Here is a 13,975-nt window from a genome sequence, read left to right as displayed (position 1 = left end):
CTTGTGAGCTTGGCTGCGCAGGTTACCACCCGCCGATCGAAGGACGAGATTCACTCCTTCTCTATATCTGATTCTATGCTCCTTGATATATTGATCGACATTTATCCCTTCCGACCCTGGCTCGCTGCGCGAATCACCACTGCTTGTGCTTTCCTAACACCGTGCAGGAGGTAGCTTCCGCAGGAATTTGCGCCTGGGTCCATCATTTCGTGTCCGAAAGTAACCAACGATGACACACCTAATGAGAAGGTACATCACCGCCGTCACCCTCCTCGTTGAAGAAGACCTTGATCGGCAACCAAGAATCACCACATACCTTGAAGCGGGTCTTAATGTTGCTCAGCGCGTCCATCTCCTCTTGTGTCAATTCCCAGCCGTCCAGTTGGAAGTTGGCCTCAATACGCGACGGCGTCACAGATTTCGGGATCACGCTAGTACCTCTCTGTTTAGGAAGCATGATGTTAGTTCAGCAAAAACAGCGTATTTCGGAACAATTGCGAGAGACCGTCTGGGACAGGTGGTCCCTAGAAATCACGTACCTGAAGTCCCCACATCAACAGCACCTGCTGGGGAGTCTTGCCGTGTGCGTCTGCGATTTTTTGGAGGGTCTCGTCATGGGCCAGGGGTGAGTCCGTCGATCCCAAACAGGAGTATGCTGTGCAATGGATTCCCTTCTCTTTGCAGTAGGCCAAAGTCTTCGGCGAAGGCATGTTGGGGTGAAGTTCAATCTGATTCACAGCAGGTACAATCTTCGTGGAGGGTGCATTCAGAAGCTTCTCGAGGTTGGAGATGACAAAATTGGACACGCCGATATTTCGAACTTTGCCGGTTCCGACGAGCTTCTGCATCTCGCGCCTGTTCGTCAAAATTAGAAACAGAAGACTGTAGGCAGAAAAAGACCCGATATTTACCAGGTGTCGATAAAGGTCCAGTCATCATAATGCTTCTTCAAGTCCTCAGGGACTGTGGAGCTGGGCCAGTGCATGAGGTAGAGGTCGACATAGTCCGTCTTCAAGTCTTTCAAGGAGGATTCGATACCCTCGTTGACACGCTTGTGCCAGGGATTGTCGAGCTTGGTGGTGATCCAGATCTCTTCACGAGGAACGCCAGAGTCAATGATTCCCTGGCCGACCTCGGCTTCATTGCCGTACGCGAGAGCGCTGAAAAGCGTCAGCATATTAGACAACCCGCGATCAAGCGGACAGGGTTCCTTACGTATCGATATGGCGGTAACCAACTTGCAGCGCGTGCTTGACTGCTTCGCGGACTTCATTCGGTTTGGATTGCCAGGTACCCAGGCCAACACCGGGCATCCTAGCACCAGTGTTCAAAGTGAACACAGTCCTGAGAGGTGAGTGTTAGCAGACACCATTCTCCCACAATAAGCAAAGGAGTGGACGGGGAAGGTTCTCACTTTGTGCCCTTCCCTGATTGTGTAGTCGTCATGGTGCGGAGTAATCGAGGATTCAACAATTGGGGCTTTGCGAAGTGGCTTGACGCAGATTCGAACCGTGCGACAAGAGAAGAAACCCGGGATCCTTTAAAGGGAGAACCAGAGAGGCGAAGAAAGGACATGCGACGCGGAGGCAGAAAGACAAAAAATTTCGTCTGCGGATCAGTTGGATGATATATAGTTGCAGTTATATTCCGGTGGGCATGATTGCATCGGGTCTTGTTCTCACGCACTTCACCTCTGCGAAAGATTTGGAGGTGGGGCACTGGCTTTTGCAATGCAACAACACCTACGCAATACCCAGGTCCAGGAGGGGCGAGGGGCACGCATCAATCAAGCGCGCTCATTCCTATCGTCCTAGCTATTCACCCGAGCGTCATTGGCGGGTAATGGGGAGGGACTGGGAATATTCTAGATCACCTTGGTTGCCGTGATTTAGGCTGAAATGATCGACTGGGTCAAGGGAAGGGATAAATATCAAGATGATGATTCATGTCCACATGCGTTCGAGTCTCGTGGCATAGTATCTTCCAGGCGCGGAAGAGCGTTCCCCACTGCTAGGGTTGAGGCTCGGAAAGAAGAAGCAAGGGCACTGTTGGAGCATGCATTTTGATAGCCACGGCAGGTACCGCAGCGGGTGAGCAAATGAGAAGCAGAAGAACCAGGGATCAGATCGAGGGCCATGTCCGGGCCGCACGCAGGCGAGGACAGCGACAGCCATGGCGATATTAGTGAGTGTGAACGAACGCTGTGCTTAAGGAAACTCGTGGGAAACTCGTGGGAAACTCGTGGGGTGGCCAAGGTGGCTTCGAAGCTTCCTCCACAACTTGGGATTTTTGCGGAATGAACCAAGGAAGTTACTCGTAAATAACCGCTGCCGAAAACCCTTGTGCCAATGCATTGTCCCTTTGACATTGGTACACGACGTAGTTGTGCCCGCACATTCTCATTTGGCCGCAACCCATCGCCACAAACGCGCCCTTGGCTTCGACAAATTAACCCGATGAAAGAATTTATCCTGATCAGCACCGGCGGCTTACCACGCTCCTCGTGATATATATATCCGTGACCATGTCCCGATTCGTATCAGCTGGCACCGATGCCGACGCCGACGCCGACGCCGCTGGCCCTGCCTCTAACGATGCCTGGATGAAGGCGCAGCAACAGGTCGAGTCTACGAGAAAGCCTAAGAAGCTGGACGAGGGGACACAAGACGGGGGCAAGAGTCTTTATGAGGTGCTGCAGGCAAACAAGGGTAAGCGATCATTTGCCAGGGCTCTCTTGACAGCAGTCGAATAACGCGTCACTGACACAATTCTACTTCACCGGACCCAGCTGCCAAACAGGAGGCCTTTGAAGAGTCCATCCGGCTCAAGAACCAATTTCGTGCCCTTGACGATGATGAAGTGGAGTTTCTCGACTCTGTGCTCGAAGCAAGTCGAGCAAAGGAGAACGCCATCAAGCAAGAGACTGCCGAACAACTCGAAGTCTTCCGCAAACAACGCGCCGCTGCCGAACAAGCTCTAGTCGAGGGCACCGAGATCGGGAAATCTAGCGATCCTGTGGACAACGGCTTGTGGGCCATCAAGAAGAAGAAAAGACGTCGAGAAAATGGCGGCGAGTCGGACGCTGATCCCAAGTCGAGAAAGCTGTCAACCGCTGATGGCACTGCCGCTACTGCTGCAGCAGCTGATGATGATAATGACCACAACGCACTTGCAAAGCGTGCTTCGCCAGTTAGCCCGGACATCAATGACCAGATTACACCTCCGATCATAGCTGCACGGCCCCGAGCAGCTGTTGGACTCGGTCTGGGCGCCTACAGTTCTGATGAGGATGAGTAAGTCCAGAGGGGTCAGCAGTTGATTATTAGGACGAGGACAGGACAGCCATTTCCAACAACTAGGTGATCAGAAGAACCCCTCCCGACGTGCAAATGCGACAGGCCGCAAAGATACCCGTCCTTTCCCATAGAAATAATTTGACTGTCAGTCTTGGCTCGGTCGATCCGAGAGAGATCACATTAGTTGGTCGACGAGTCCGCCAATTGCGCAAACTGTTTGGCCTTCTGGTTGGTCTTTGGTTCTGCAGACCCAACGCGTTTTGCGGTGCGTCGCGACAACAGTTTCCCTCGCCACGCAGCGGGCGATCCCACCCACCTAAAGTGGGATGGTGTCTGCTGTCTTTCCGCCTGTGAAATATCGCCGAGTGGCTGAAGCGGCGAGAACGGGCAAACGGGGCGTTCCAGTGCTGCCGAAGAACTGCGTTGGCTTTGCAGCTTTCCCTGCATCGCGTCTGCCCAGTCCCATTCAATCATGGGACCAGCAAGTGGCCTGCTGATTTTGGGCTCCTTTGCTACACCAGTTGCGGCTCTGCAGCCATCGATCAAGCCACCATAGGATGCATGAGAAGGTTCCCAGACGTATGAAGGGGATCCCGAATCCAGCAACTGTAAACTCAACTCGGTCCCCCTTTTCGGGGCGTGGGTGTTTGCAGCTCGGATCACATCTGGGGGGGGGGGAGAGGAGGAGGGACAATTCAACGGCACGAAATGTGTGGGTCGATTGCTTTCTCACCTAGACGAGGGCCAATTGCAGCAGTCGAGCACGCATCCCAGTTATCAGGGAATCTCCCACACCATCATCGCTGCTTGGTGGTGACGGGCGTTTGGTTCCACAGGCCATTCACAGGCCATCCACAGGCCATCCACGTCCGGTCTTGCTGGAATGCTGCTAATTTTGCTGGTCTCGTCCATTCCAACCCATCACCAGCAAGCTTGCCATCTGCTCCTCTCCTATTTGTCTGGTGGTCGCTTTGCAATTGTAGCGGTGAGCGATTCGTTGCCACATCGATTGCTTGCCTGCATAGCCTGCGAGACTTGCCAGGCGCGTCATTCGTCGTTCGCCCTGCATTCAACACCGCCATGTTTTTGCCAGATGCAATTGATGCATTGAATGGAGTCGTTTGGGCATTGATGAAAATTTCGAACGGGAGTGGGCTTTGGGGTCACCTTGCTGCGGATATATTAGTGACCTCATTTCTCTCTCTCTCCTTTTTCTCCTGCTTTGCCCGTTTGTGTATCGATAGGGAGGGTGATAACTAGCAGATAGGCCTGGGGCGCGGTTTTTGGCTTGCCCACTAGCCCCCCCTTGACTGTTTCTGGTCCCTGGCCAGGCGAGTCGCTGAGTTTTGGTGTTGGTGTGTTGCTGGGATCTGCGCAGCCGCAGCGTGACTGCAAGGGGGCATTTGGCACCCACTCGTCTTGCTCGTCTTCGCTGTTGGTCCATTGGCACCTGGGTTTGGCCTTGCACACCAATGAGCAACTCCAACACCTTGTGACCTCCTGACGCTGCACTTCCCACCACAAACCATCGCCCTCAGTCTCAGTTCTCTCAGTTCTTCTGTCGTTCAATACCAGAGGCTCTGTAGACGTAGCCTCACTCTCTTGCTGCTTTCTTCTTCACCTATTTGTTTCGCGTCGTCGCTGCCGCATCAAATGCTCTCCCACTTTAATCTATCCGAACGTCTTGCCCAGCTACAGCAACAGCTACAGCATGGCGGCTCTGGTCGCCGCGTCGCCCGCCGGCAGAGAAAGCGCGTTATCTCGACCAAGGACCCCGAGATGGAGGAAGATGGGAAAGGCTGATCCCGAGTCCTTATGCTTTTACGAGATGGGGGAGGTTGGGTGTATTTCTCCAACACCTCGGATTGCCGATTGGCGCCATTACATGCACACCGCCATGCTCAAGACCTACAAGCCAGTACAACGGGTATGCAAGACACTATTCCATCCTAACGCGAATTCGGCGAGTGCCTGCCCCTGCTGCTGCTGCTACTACTACCACTACTTCTTCTTTCAAGCTTGCGATTCCACTTCGTCTCCTACTCCTCCTTCCCCCCTCCGCACTGGGATCTCGTCTGACACGGACAACAGTATTCCGTCCCGAACTATAATGTATACCTAAGAGCAGCTGCGCTGGTCGCAGCCTTCTTGCAGGAACTCGCAGATCGCCCTCAGCCTTATGGAAGCTGCACCTCGTTGCCTACCGGCCAAGACTTGGTACAATCGCAAGACTTTTCAGAACCTGCAGCATACGCTCGATCATTTGCCACGTCGGAACATCCTCGACCCGTACCTCTTGTGAGGGAGCCCAAGCCCCGGTTTGCGGCGATGGATGCCAGCATAGACTTTGGTGGCTCATACGGCTTCCAGACGAGGGCCAAGAAGAAGAAAGCCGGGAAAGCTGCCCCACAGGCTAAATGGCTTGAATCAGATAATGAAGGAAATGGGAACGCTGCTGGCGATGGTGGAGATGGTGCTGGTGGAGGTGATGGAGGCGGTGATCAAGGCGGAAGTGCTGGCGGCGACGGCGGGGGTGATGACAACAACAATGGAGGAGGAGGCGACGAGGACGAGTGGGACTTTGGTGGCAGCAAGAAGAACAAGAAGAAGAACAAGAAGAAGCAAGAGGAGGAAGAGAAGAAAAAGCAGGAAGAGGAGGAGCAAAGGAAGAAAGAGGAGGAAGAGGCTGCAAATCCGCTTAGTTGGGCCGACGATGCGAATAACGCTGCGGCCGAGGATGACTGGACAGCAGGTTTTACCACGAAGAAGGATAAAAAGAACAAAAAGAACAAAAAGGTACTTCCATCCGACGGCTTCATCGTACCAATACTAACTTGAGTAGGGGGCCGACGATCCCCTACTCTCCGCCCCAGACCCTCCAGCGGCGGCCTTCCAAGACATCAGTCTTGATGACACCGCCCCGAAGCTGGAGTTTAGTTTTGGTGGTACTGATAGCAAGAAGGATACTGGAAGCTTTGGTGCATGGGGTAAGACATGGGACTTCGGATCCCTCGACACCGCAACGACCAAGGCCGATGACAAGGCCTCTAAGAAGGAAAACGACAAAAAGGAAGAATCAAATAGTTTTGGAGACAATAACCCCTGGTCTTTTAGCAGCAAATCGAAAAAGAAGACAACCACCTCACTCGGCTTCGATTTTGGCGACTTGGATTCCGGCGACAAAGATTTTGGTTTCGATGGAGACGTAGGCGAAAACAAACCCACCGATGATGCCTGGGGATTCTCCACTGTTAACAAGAAGGATAAGAAGAAGAAAGATAATGGACTGGGTGAGACCGCTGTGATTGATTCCGGATCAAAAGACGACGATCTACTCGGTGCTTGGGGAACCTCAACGTCAAAGAAAAATAAGAAAAAGACAGGATTCTTTGAGGATGATCCTGTCCCTCCCCCTCCGCCGCCTGCTCCGGTAGAACCAGAACCTGTCCCCGTGGAAGACGAATGGTCTGCTTTCGTAGCGACGAAAAAAGACAAGAAGAAGGGGAAAAAGGGGGCAACCGAAGACCCACCTGCTGATACGAAGGAGGCTGCTGTTGACGTCGGAGCCACGGACAACTCCTTCGAATGGGGCTTCGGAACAGGGAAAAAGGACAAGAAAGCGAAAAAGGGTGTGTTCGCCGACTTCAATGACAACGACGATCTTCTAGCCGTTCCTGCTACTGTCCCTGAGCCGAACCTTCCAGTCGATGACGGTGACGACTGGATGGCTGGAGCATGGGGAAAGAAGAAGGACAAAAAAGGCAAGAAGACCGGCATTGAAGATCTATCTGCTTCCCTCGACTTGAGCAATACCGCCGATGCTAAGACGACAACGAGCGATGCCCCAGCAGCTGATGAGTTCGTCACAGCGAAGGGCAAAAAGGACAAAAAGAGCAAAAAGGGTGCGATTACTGAAGAAGAGGAGCCGCCAGCGCCACCACCAGTCGAGCCGCCGGCTGAATCGGATGACATTTGGACCTCATTTGGTAAAAAGGATAAAAAGGGCAAGAAGGGCAAAGTCACAAGCCCTGAGCCCTCGATCCCGGATCCTGTTGTTGAGATCGAGACTCAAGAGGAACCAGCTAAAGAAGAGTATGCTGATACTACTGGTTGGGCCAATCTTTCCGCCAAGGAGCGGAAAAAGAGAGAAAAGGAGGCCAAGAGGAAGGGATTGATCATCCCTACCGAAGAGCCTCCACCGCCAGAGCCCCCGGCGGCGCCGCCACAACCGGAACCGGAGCCGGAGCCGGAGCCAGAGCCGGAAGTCATCAAAGGAGATGACTCTTGGGGTTTTGGTGGCTGGGGAACATCTACCAAAGACAAGAAGAACAAAAAGAAAAGCTTCCTCGATTTTGAGGAGGAAGCTCCTCCACCACCTCCCGAACCAGAGCCGATTTCGAAAGACGAGCCGGATGCGGCATGGAGCTTTTCTAGCAAGGATAAAAAGAAAGGGAAGAAAAAGGGACTGGTGGACGTCGTTGAAGAGCCACCACCGCCTCCCCCGGCTCCCGTGCTAGAAGACAAAGAAGATGATACATGGGGAGGGTTTACGTTGTCAGCGAAGGGCAAGAAAAAGAACGAAAAGGAAGTGAAGAAGAGCGGATTCCTCGATGTCCTCGATGAGCCAGCGGTGCCTGAGCCTGAGATCAAGGATAGCGATACCTGGGGCCAATGGGGTACTGCCACTTCCAGTGACAAAAAGAAGAAGTCTAAGGACACGAAGAAGAAAGGATTCCTGGATTTCGATGAAGAACCGCCTGCACCCCCGCCCGAGCCTGAGCCTGTGGCAGACATTGTAGAAGATAGTTTCTTCGGACTCACATCAAAGGAAAAGAAGAAAAAGGAGAAGGATGCGAAAAAGAAAGGAGGTGCAGCCGCAATCCCGGAGCCTGAGCCCGAGGTCATTGTTGAACCAGAGCCGGTGGAAGAAAAGACCGACAGCGCCTGGGGCTCCTGGGCAACGACAAAAGACAAGAAGAAGACCACCAAAAAGAAAGGAGCCGTCACGGAGATTCCAGAGCCCGAACCCGAGCCTATTGTCGAGCCAGAACCGGAGGAAGATAAGGTCGATGACACCTGGGGGTCCTGGGCCACTTCGACAAAAGACAAGAAGAAGGGTGCAAAGAAGAAGGGAACCGCCGCCGAAATTCCAGAGCCTGAGCCCGAGGTCATGGTCGAGCCAGAACCAGTGGAAGAAAAGGCAGATGACGCCTTGGGATTCTGGGCCACCTCAACGAAAGACAAGAAGAAGGGTGCCAAAGACTCGAAAAAGAAAGCTATTGCCGAGATCGAGGAGCCTCAACAGTCTGATAAGCCTGCTGAAGATGACACCTGGGGCGGTTGGGGATCCAAAGACAAGAAGGGCGGCAAGAAGTCGAAGACAAAAGACGATCTCCCGCCGCCAGCGCCGAGTCCACCAGCTCAGGGTCTCACTCCGGAACCTGATCCAGTGGAGATGTTAGATGATCTTGCTGGAGACACTTGGGCGGGTTTGACCAGAGTAAAAAGCAAAGCATCGTCGACGAAAAAGAGCACAACTTCCAAGACCTCAATCGGGAAGGACAAGACGAAGAAGGCCAAGGAGGCCGAGGAGTCCTTTGACATTGCACCACCTGAAGAACCCTTGCCAGAAGTGACTCCAGCCAGCGTGACAAAGAGCATGTGGGGTTTTGGGGCGTCGACTGCAACCACCAAACTGACCAAAAAGGAGAAAGAGGCTAAGGCTAAAAAGGAAGCGGAAGAAAAGGCCAGAAAGGAAGAAGAGAGGCTAGCTCGCGAGGCTGAAGAGGCCGAAGCAGCACGACTGGCTGAAGAAGAGGCTGAAGCAGCACGCTTGGCTCAAGAGGCAGCAAAGAGCTCCAAGAAAAAGGGCACCAAATCGACGAAGACTGACGCGAAAGCCAGCAAAGCAAAGGATGCAGACGAGCTCGTTGATATGTTTGGTGAGCCAACGCAGGCGTCCAAGTCTGACAAGGGGTCAAAATTGAAAAAGATCCCGTCCAACAAAGAGGAAAAGGCTGAAGACAAGAAGGAGGATGACTATTTTGGATTCTGGGGTAACGCGTCAACATCCAAGAAGACAGCTGGCAAGAAGGACCTGGACTCGCAAAAGGAAATTACCCAGCAGGGGTGGACCGATCAGGATGACACGCTAGCCGACCACTCAAGGGGTCTCGACTCCGGATTTGACTTCGAGAAGCCTACCTCTGCTTCAAAGGCCGCAAAGGCCATGCCCACCGGCACGAAGACCAAAGTAACCTCTTCTGTCGCCGACCGGATCAAAGCTCTGGAGGGCAAAAAGGAAGAGAGCAGAAAAAAGTCGAAGGGCGAGTCTGTGCTGACTAAAGAGTTGCCTCCACCAGACGACGCGCCTTTGCCCAAAGAGGAAAAGCAGTGTATTGACAAGGCGCCAGCCCCGAAGACGAAGACAACCGTCGCAAGCAAGACGACCAAGACAACCAAGAAAGACGCGTCTCCCGTGGCAGAGGAGAAAAGATCAAAAGACTCCATCCCTGGCAGCTTTCCTGGTGCGTTTGGTGACGACGATTACGGGGACGATATTCTCGATCTCGACGATCCACCGACATCCTTTGAAAAGCCCAAAGCAAAGGCCATTGCTGTTGAGAAAAAGGGTACCAAATCGAAGACCACCACGCCTAAAGAGTCAAAGACAGACGACATTGGCCTGCCAGACGAAGACGAAGAACCCGTGCCCTCCAAGTTACTAACGCCTCCCCCCGAGGAGAAGAAGGCAACCAAGAAAGAACGCCCGAGGGTTGAACGATCTGCAACTACTTCTTGGGGATTCTGGGGTGCGGCACCTCCACCCAAGAAATCGACCAAAGAAAAACCAAAGGACGACGAAGACATGCCCCCGCCACCAAAAAAAGAGAAATCACCACCCGGCCTGACCCGGTCTAAATCCACTCGGACTCCGAGGGAGAAGGAACAGGAGGACAAGAAGGAAGCTGAAAAGCTTTCCAGGTCTTCTGGGTCTGACAAAGATGCCAAACCCAAGAAAGCCGAGAGACCAAAAGCTACCCGCGGTACTTCGTTTTCGAACTTCATGTTTGGTGGGCCACCACCATCGGCCATGGCGCGCTCGAAGACCACTAGCCGAAGACCAAGCAGTGCGACCAGTTCAAGGCCTTCATCTAGGCGTCAGTCGGTCGACGGCTTTACGTCCCCTCCGCCCGAGGAGGAGCCTCAAGTTACCGACAAGGCAGCTAAGCTCATGGGAATGAAGTCCAGCAAGATCGAGCGCCGTCCATCAGTGAAGAGGAGGCCTTCAGGTAAGCTGGCAATTGCGATAGCGTCCAGGGAGATCGTCGCTAATCCCACTTCATCAGCCGTTCCAGATCCGTATCCCATCGACGATGATGACATGGTAATGATCCATACCAATGACAATACTCCGCTTGTAAACATTGTATCTGTGCCAGAAAATTCAAAGTCTAGGTCTTCCAAATCAAAGAAAGAGGTAGGTGCACAAGCCTCCTCAAGCCGTCTGGGCTACGTTTTCCGCCCGTCCTGGTCGCCGGATTTCGATAAAGAAGTTCATGCTGACGGACGGATTTCGTATACGCAGATCAAGTCCCACAGCAAGAACATTTCTCAGGACGATGACGTTGTGATGGTCGAGAGCCCTACACATGCAGACCCGTTGGTCACAAGCGGGCCTGACGATATGGCGTTTGTGGACCATCCACCCGCGTTGAAGAGAAGCAACACTGCCCCCAGAAAATCGACTGGACTTTTTGGGAGCTTCTTTGGCAGTTCCCGGTCCTTCGACGGAGAGAGACAACGGCATCGAAGCCACACCCTGACTGATGCAGAAGACCTACCCATCAGGACCAAAGATAAGTCAAGGAGGCATTCCCGGGCCCTGGAGGGGGATGAGTTCACCACCGATGCGCCTGCTGAAACGGATGCCGATATGGAAGCTCGACGTGCTGAAAGACGAGCTAAGCGCGAAGCGCGTAATCAGGCGGAAGAAGCCGATCGCGTCGAACGTGAGCTGAAACGGAAGGAAAGAAGAGAGCGCGAAAAGGCGGATCTCGAAGCCCGCCAACGCAGAGCGCGCGAGCGTGAAAGGCGAGAACAAGAGGAGGAAGAGAGGCGCCGCGAAGAAAAGCGGGCTAGGCGTGCTGCTAGAGAAGCACGCGCTGCACAAGAGGAGGCCGAGGCCAACGCAGAAGCAGAACGCCGGCGGGAAGAGCGCAGGCGACTTCGTGGTCAGCTCGAGGCCGAGCAGGGGGTAAATCGCGACATTTCCAAAGATGATCGCCGCAGATCATATTATGCTGAAGAGGACGAAAGAAGACGACGAAAAGAAGACCGGAAGTCCAAAGAAAAGGACAGAGAGAGATCAGGTCGCAAGAGATCCAGCGTCCTTGTTGAAGAATATCACGAATCTCGGAGCGGCAGCGGTAAGGGAACCGCACCACCAGCCAACAAGACCAGCTCATGGATCAACTCTCAAGCCGACGAACCACCAGAATTCCCACCTGTCGAGGGCACAATTCTCGATCCGAGCGGCGAAAAGCCACGAGCAGCAGACGAAGGCGCCGGGACTAAGCGCAGCAGTCGCCATCGTGACAAATACGCCGGCATGACGGACGCAGAAATCGAAGAGTACCGTGCTCGCAGGAAAAGCTCGCGTCGTGCGGAGGGCAAGTCAGCCAGCGGTAGTGACGAGCGAGACAAGGAGCGAGAACGAAGAGAACGACGTCGACGCAGAGATCAATCTGATGGTCGAGGCTATGGCTACGACGAGGTTCCCGTCAAAACTTGGGACGGACGTCCAGCACTGGGTGGAAGGAATGACAGCAAGAGAAGAAGCTTCCTCGGAGGTCTCTTCTGAAGCTGAAGATCACCCTGCGGGCTTAATATGGTATACATTGGTCGACAAAGAGCAAGAGACTGCAGATGTTGCGGCCGGATCAATAATGTCGGGCGGGAGGAGGTCTGCTGGAATGGACATCCTCGTCATCCGGCCGCAACTGAGTTTCTGCAACTTTTCGTCGTCCAACTCGGGTTGTGACAGAATGCGACACTACAAGCAAAAAGCAGCATACCATTTTGGCATTCGGCATCACCACTCGCTTCGATACCTATGTCTTCCTCCCGCGCTGGCTTGCACTTTCAACTTGCCTTTGTGCCTGTCTTTTGATTGGCAATTTTCGAGCAAAAAGGCCGAATTTTTTCAGATTTGAGCCTTTTGATTGCATTGTTTATTCTTCTTCGCGCAAGGCTGAGCTGAGCTGAAGACGGTGTCCTTGACCCCATTGTACGAGTATTGGGCATATGTACACAAAGCTAGGAAGCTTGGACTTGTCGATATGAGCGTTTTGCTCAATTTTCTCTTCATTTGACATAGATACCCCATTTAGTTAATATCTTCTTAAGCCTTCTCACCACATTGCTCGTCAACGAACCGTCCGGGGATGGCATTTATAGGAAAACTTGCGACTAATCTTCCGTCCTCTGATTGTATAGAACATTTTGCCTCTCAATGCGCTTATTGGCACTATAGCTCCATGCCTTCCTCTCTGGCTGATTAAATTTTCGGTCGACCTCGATATGAGATGAGACCGTATTGAGGCTGCCAGCTTGCTGACCGAGTCTAGCGTCGAGGTCCTGATTGAGACAGCTTTTCTTGATCCCCGCCTTCCCTCACCCTCCTGGGTAGCGTCGACTTTTGCGTATGGCCCGAAGTTTGACAAAGGAATGCATAAAAGCGCCTCGACGCCGCCAAGCAGGACGTTCGCAGGATAGAGGCCATCCTGGTAAGCGCATTTTGTTCTCCGAGTCCCTTTGCGGGCGGACCGTGACGACTCCACCTAGAGGACTGGCTTTCTTAGGCTGCTTGAAGAACCAAATGCTTGGAACTGTCGCATCCGACGACTGGCAAGTGAGACCGCACACCGGCCTCCATCTGACCAGACTAGACCCTTTGTTGATGCATCCAGATTGGGCGGCTGGGGAAGGCGATCCGTCATGGAGAATCTTGGACCATCCGTCCCTTCTGCCCCCAGCGACGAGGTATATGCATGTCGATAAAAATACACGGAACAAGTAGAATCAGAAGGACCCGAAGATAGACCGAGTCGAAGATTGTCCACGCGCGGGTGAGATATCGCTCGGGATCCGACGCCGAAAAGGCTACCATTGCAATGGAGCGTGCGCAGTTTCCTTGTTGAGAAGTTGGAAGCGCCCGCAATGGTGAACCAGGATGGAGGAACGTCAATCGCAGGGCCTGTCGATCGATTCTCGGACACAAATTGATGCAGATGGTTCGTACTGTATGCACAAGCCAGCAATCTTTTGATCTCAGAGGTCAGATGAGAATGTAGCACCCGTCAGTGCTTTGGGAGAGATCCGTCCCTTCTTATCACAGCAGAGACTTGCCTCCTTCCCGGGCCGGGACAGCCTAAAGGTATCATGGTCAGAATCCCCACCCACCACCAAGCCACTTACTTCAGAAGCCACTTTGGTCACGCGAACTGTCCCCAATTTCTCAAGACCTGCCATCCTGATCGGCAGGCTCAGGGTAGTGGCATGTGGCAGAGAACTCGACAGTCCTGGACTGCGCAAGACTGCTCTATATACGTTTCTGTGGACCGTAGGAAAGGCATTGTGGGTGAGATAGAGTGCGGAGAGTGGTTGCATGATATGTC

General features: G+C 53.2%; 3 protein-coding genes across 3 annotated transcripts; 2 read left to right on the top strand and 1 right to left on the bottom strand.

Moving 5' to 3' along the window:
- Positions 1 to 238: 238 nt before the first annotated feature.
- Positions 239 to 1,446, bottom strand: A1O5_05297 (alcohol dehydrogenase; the record flags this gene model as incomplete). The annotated part of the gene is made up of 5 exons (XM_007745898.1): positions 239 to 442; positions 540 to 855; positions 912 to 1,160; positions 1,216 to 1,344; positions 1,415 to 1,446. 5 exons carry the CDS (start codon positions 1,444 to 1,446, stop codon positions 239 to 241), a joined length of 930 nt encoding a protein of 309 aa, XP_007744088.1.
- Positions 1,447 to 2,524: 1,078 nt separating this feature from the next.
- On the top strand, positions 2,525 to 3,297 carry A1O5_05296 (uncharacterized protein; the record flags this gene model as incomplete). The annotated part of the gene is made up of 2 exons (XM_007745897.1): positions 2,525 to 2,708; positions 2,789 to 3,297. The coding sequence occupies 2 exons, from the start codon at positions 2,525 to 2,527 to the stop codon at positions 3,295 to 3,297; spliced, it is 693 nt and encodes a 230-aa protein (XP_007744087.1).
- Positions 3,298 to 5,085: 1,788 nt separating this feature from the next.
- A1O5_05295 (uncharacterized protein) lies at positions 5,086 to 12,159 on the top strand (the record flags this gene model as incomplete). Its single annotated transcript, XM_007745896.1, has 4 exons — positions 5,086 to 5,223; positions 5,388 to 6,092; positions 6,139 to 10,588; positions 10,646 to 12,159. 4 exons carry the CDS (start codon positions 5,086 to 5,088, stop codon positions 12,157 to 12,159), a joined length of 6,807 nt encoding a protein of 2,268 aa, XP_007744086.1.
- Positions 12,160 to 13,975: the final 1,816 nt, after the last annotated feature.

The sequence above is a fragment of the Cladophialophora psammophila genome (assembly GCF_000585535.1).
Source record: "Cladophialophora psammophila CBS 110553 chromosome Unknown aczJe-supercont1.7, whole genome shotgun sequence".
NCBI classification, from domain to species: domain Eukaryota; kingdom Fungi; phylum Ascomycota; class Eurotiomycetes; order Chaetothyriales; family Herpotrichiellaceae; genus Cladophialophora; species Cladophialophora psammophila.
This window is presented reverse-complemented; position numbering and strand designations above follow the sequence as displayed.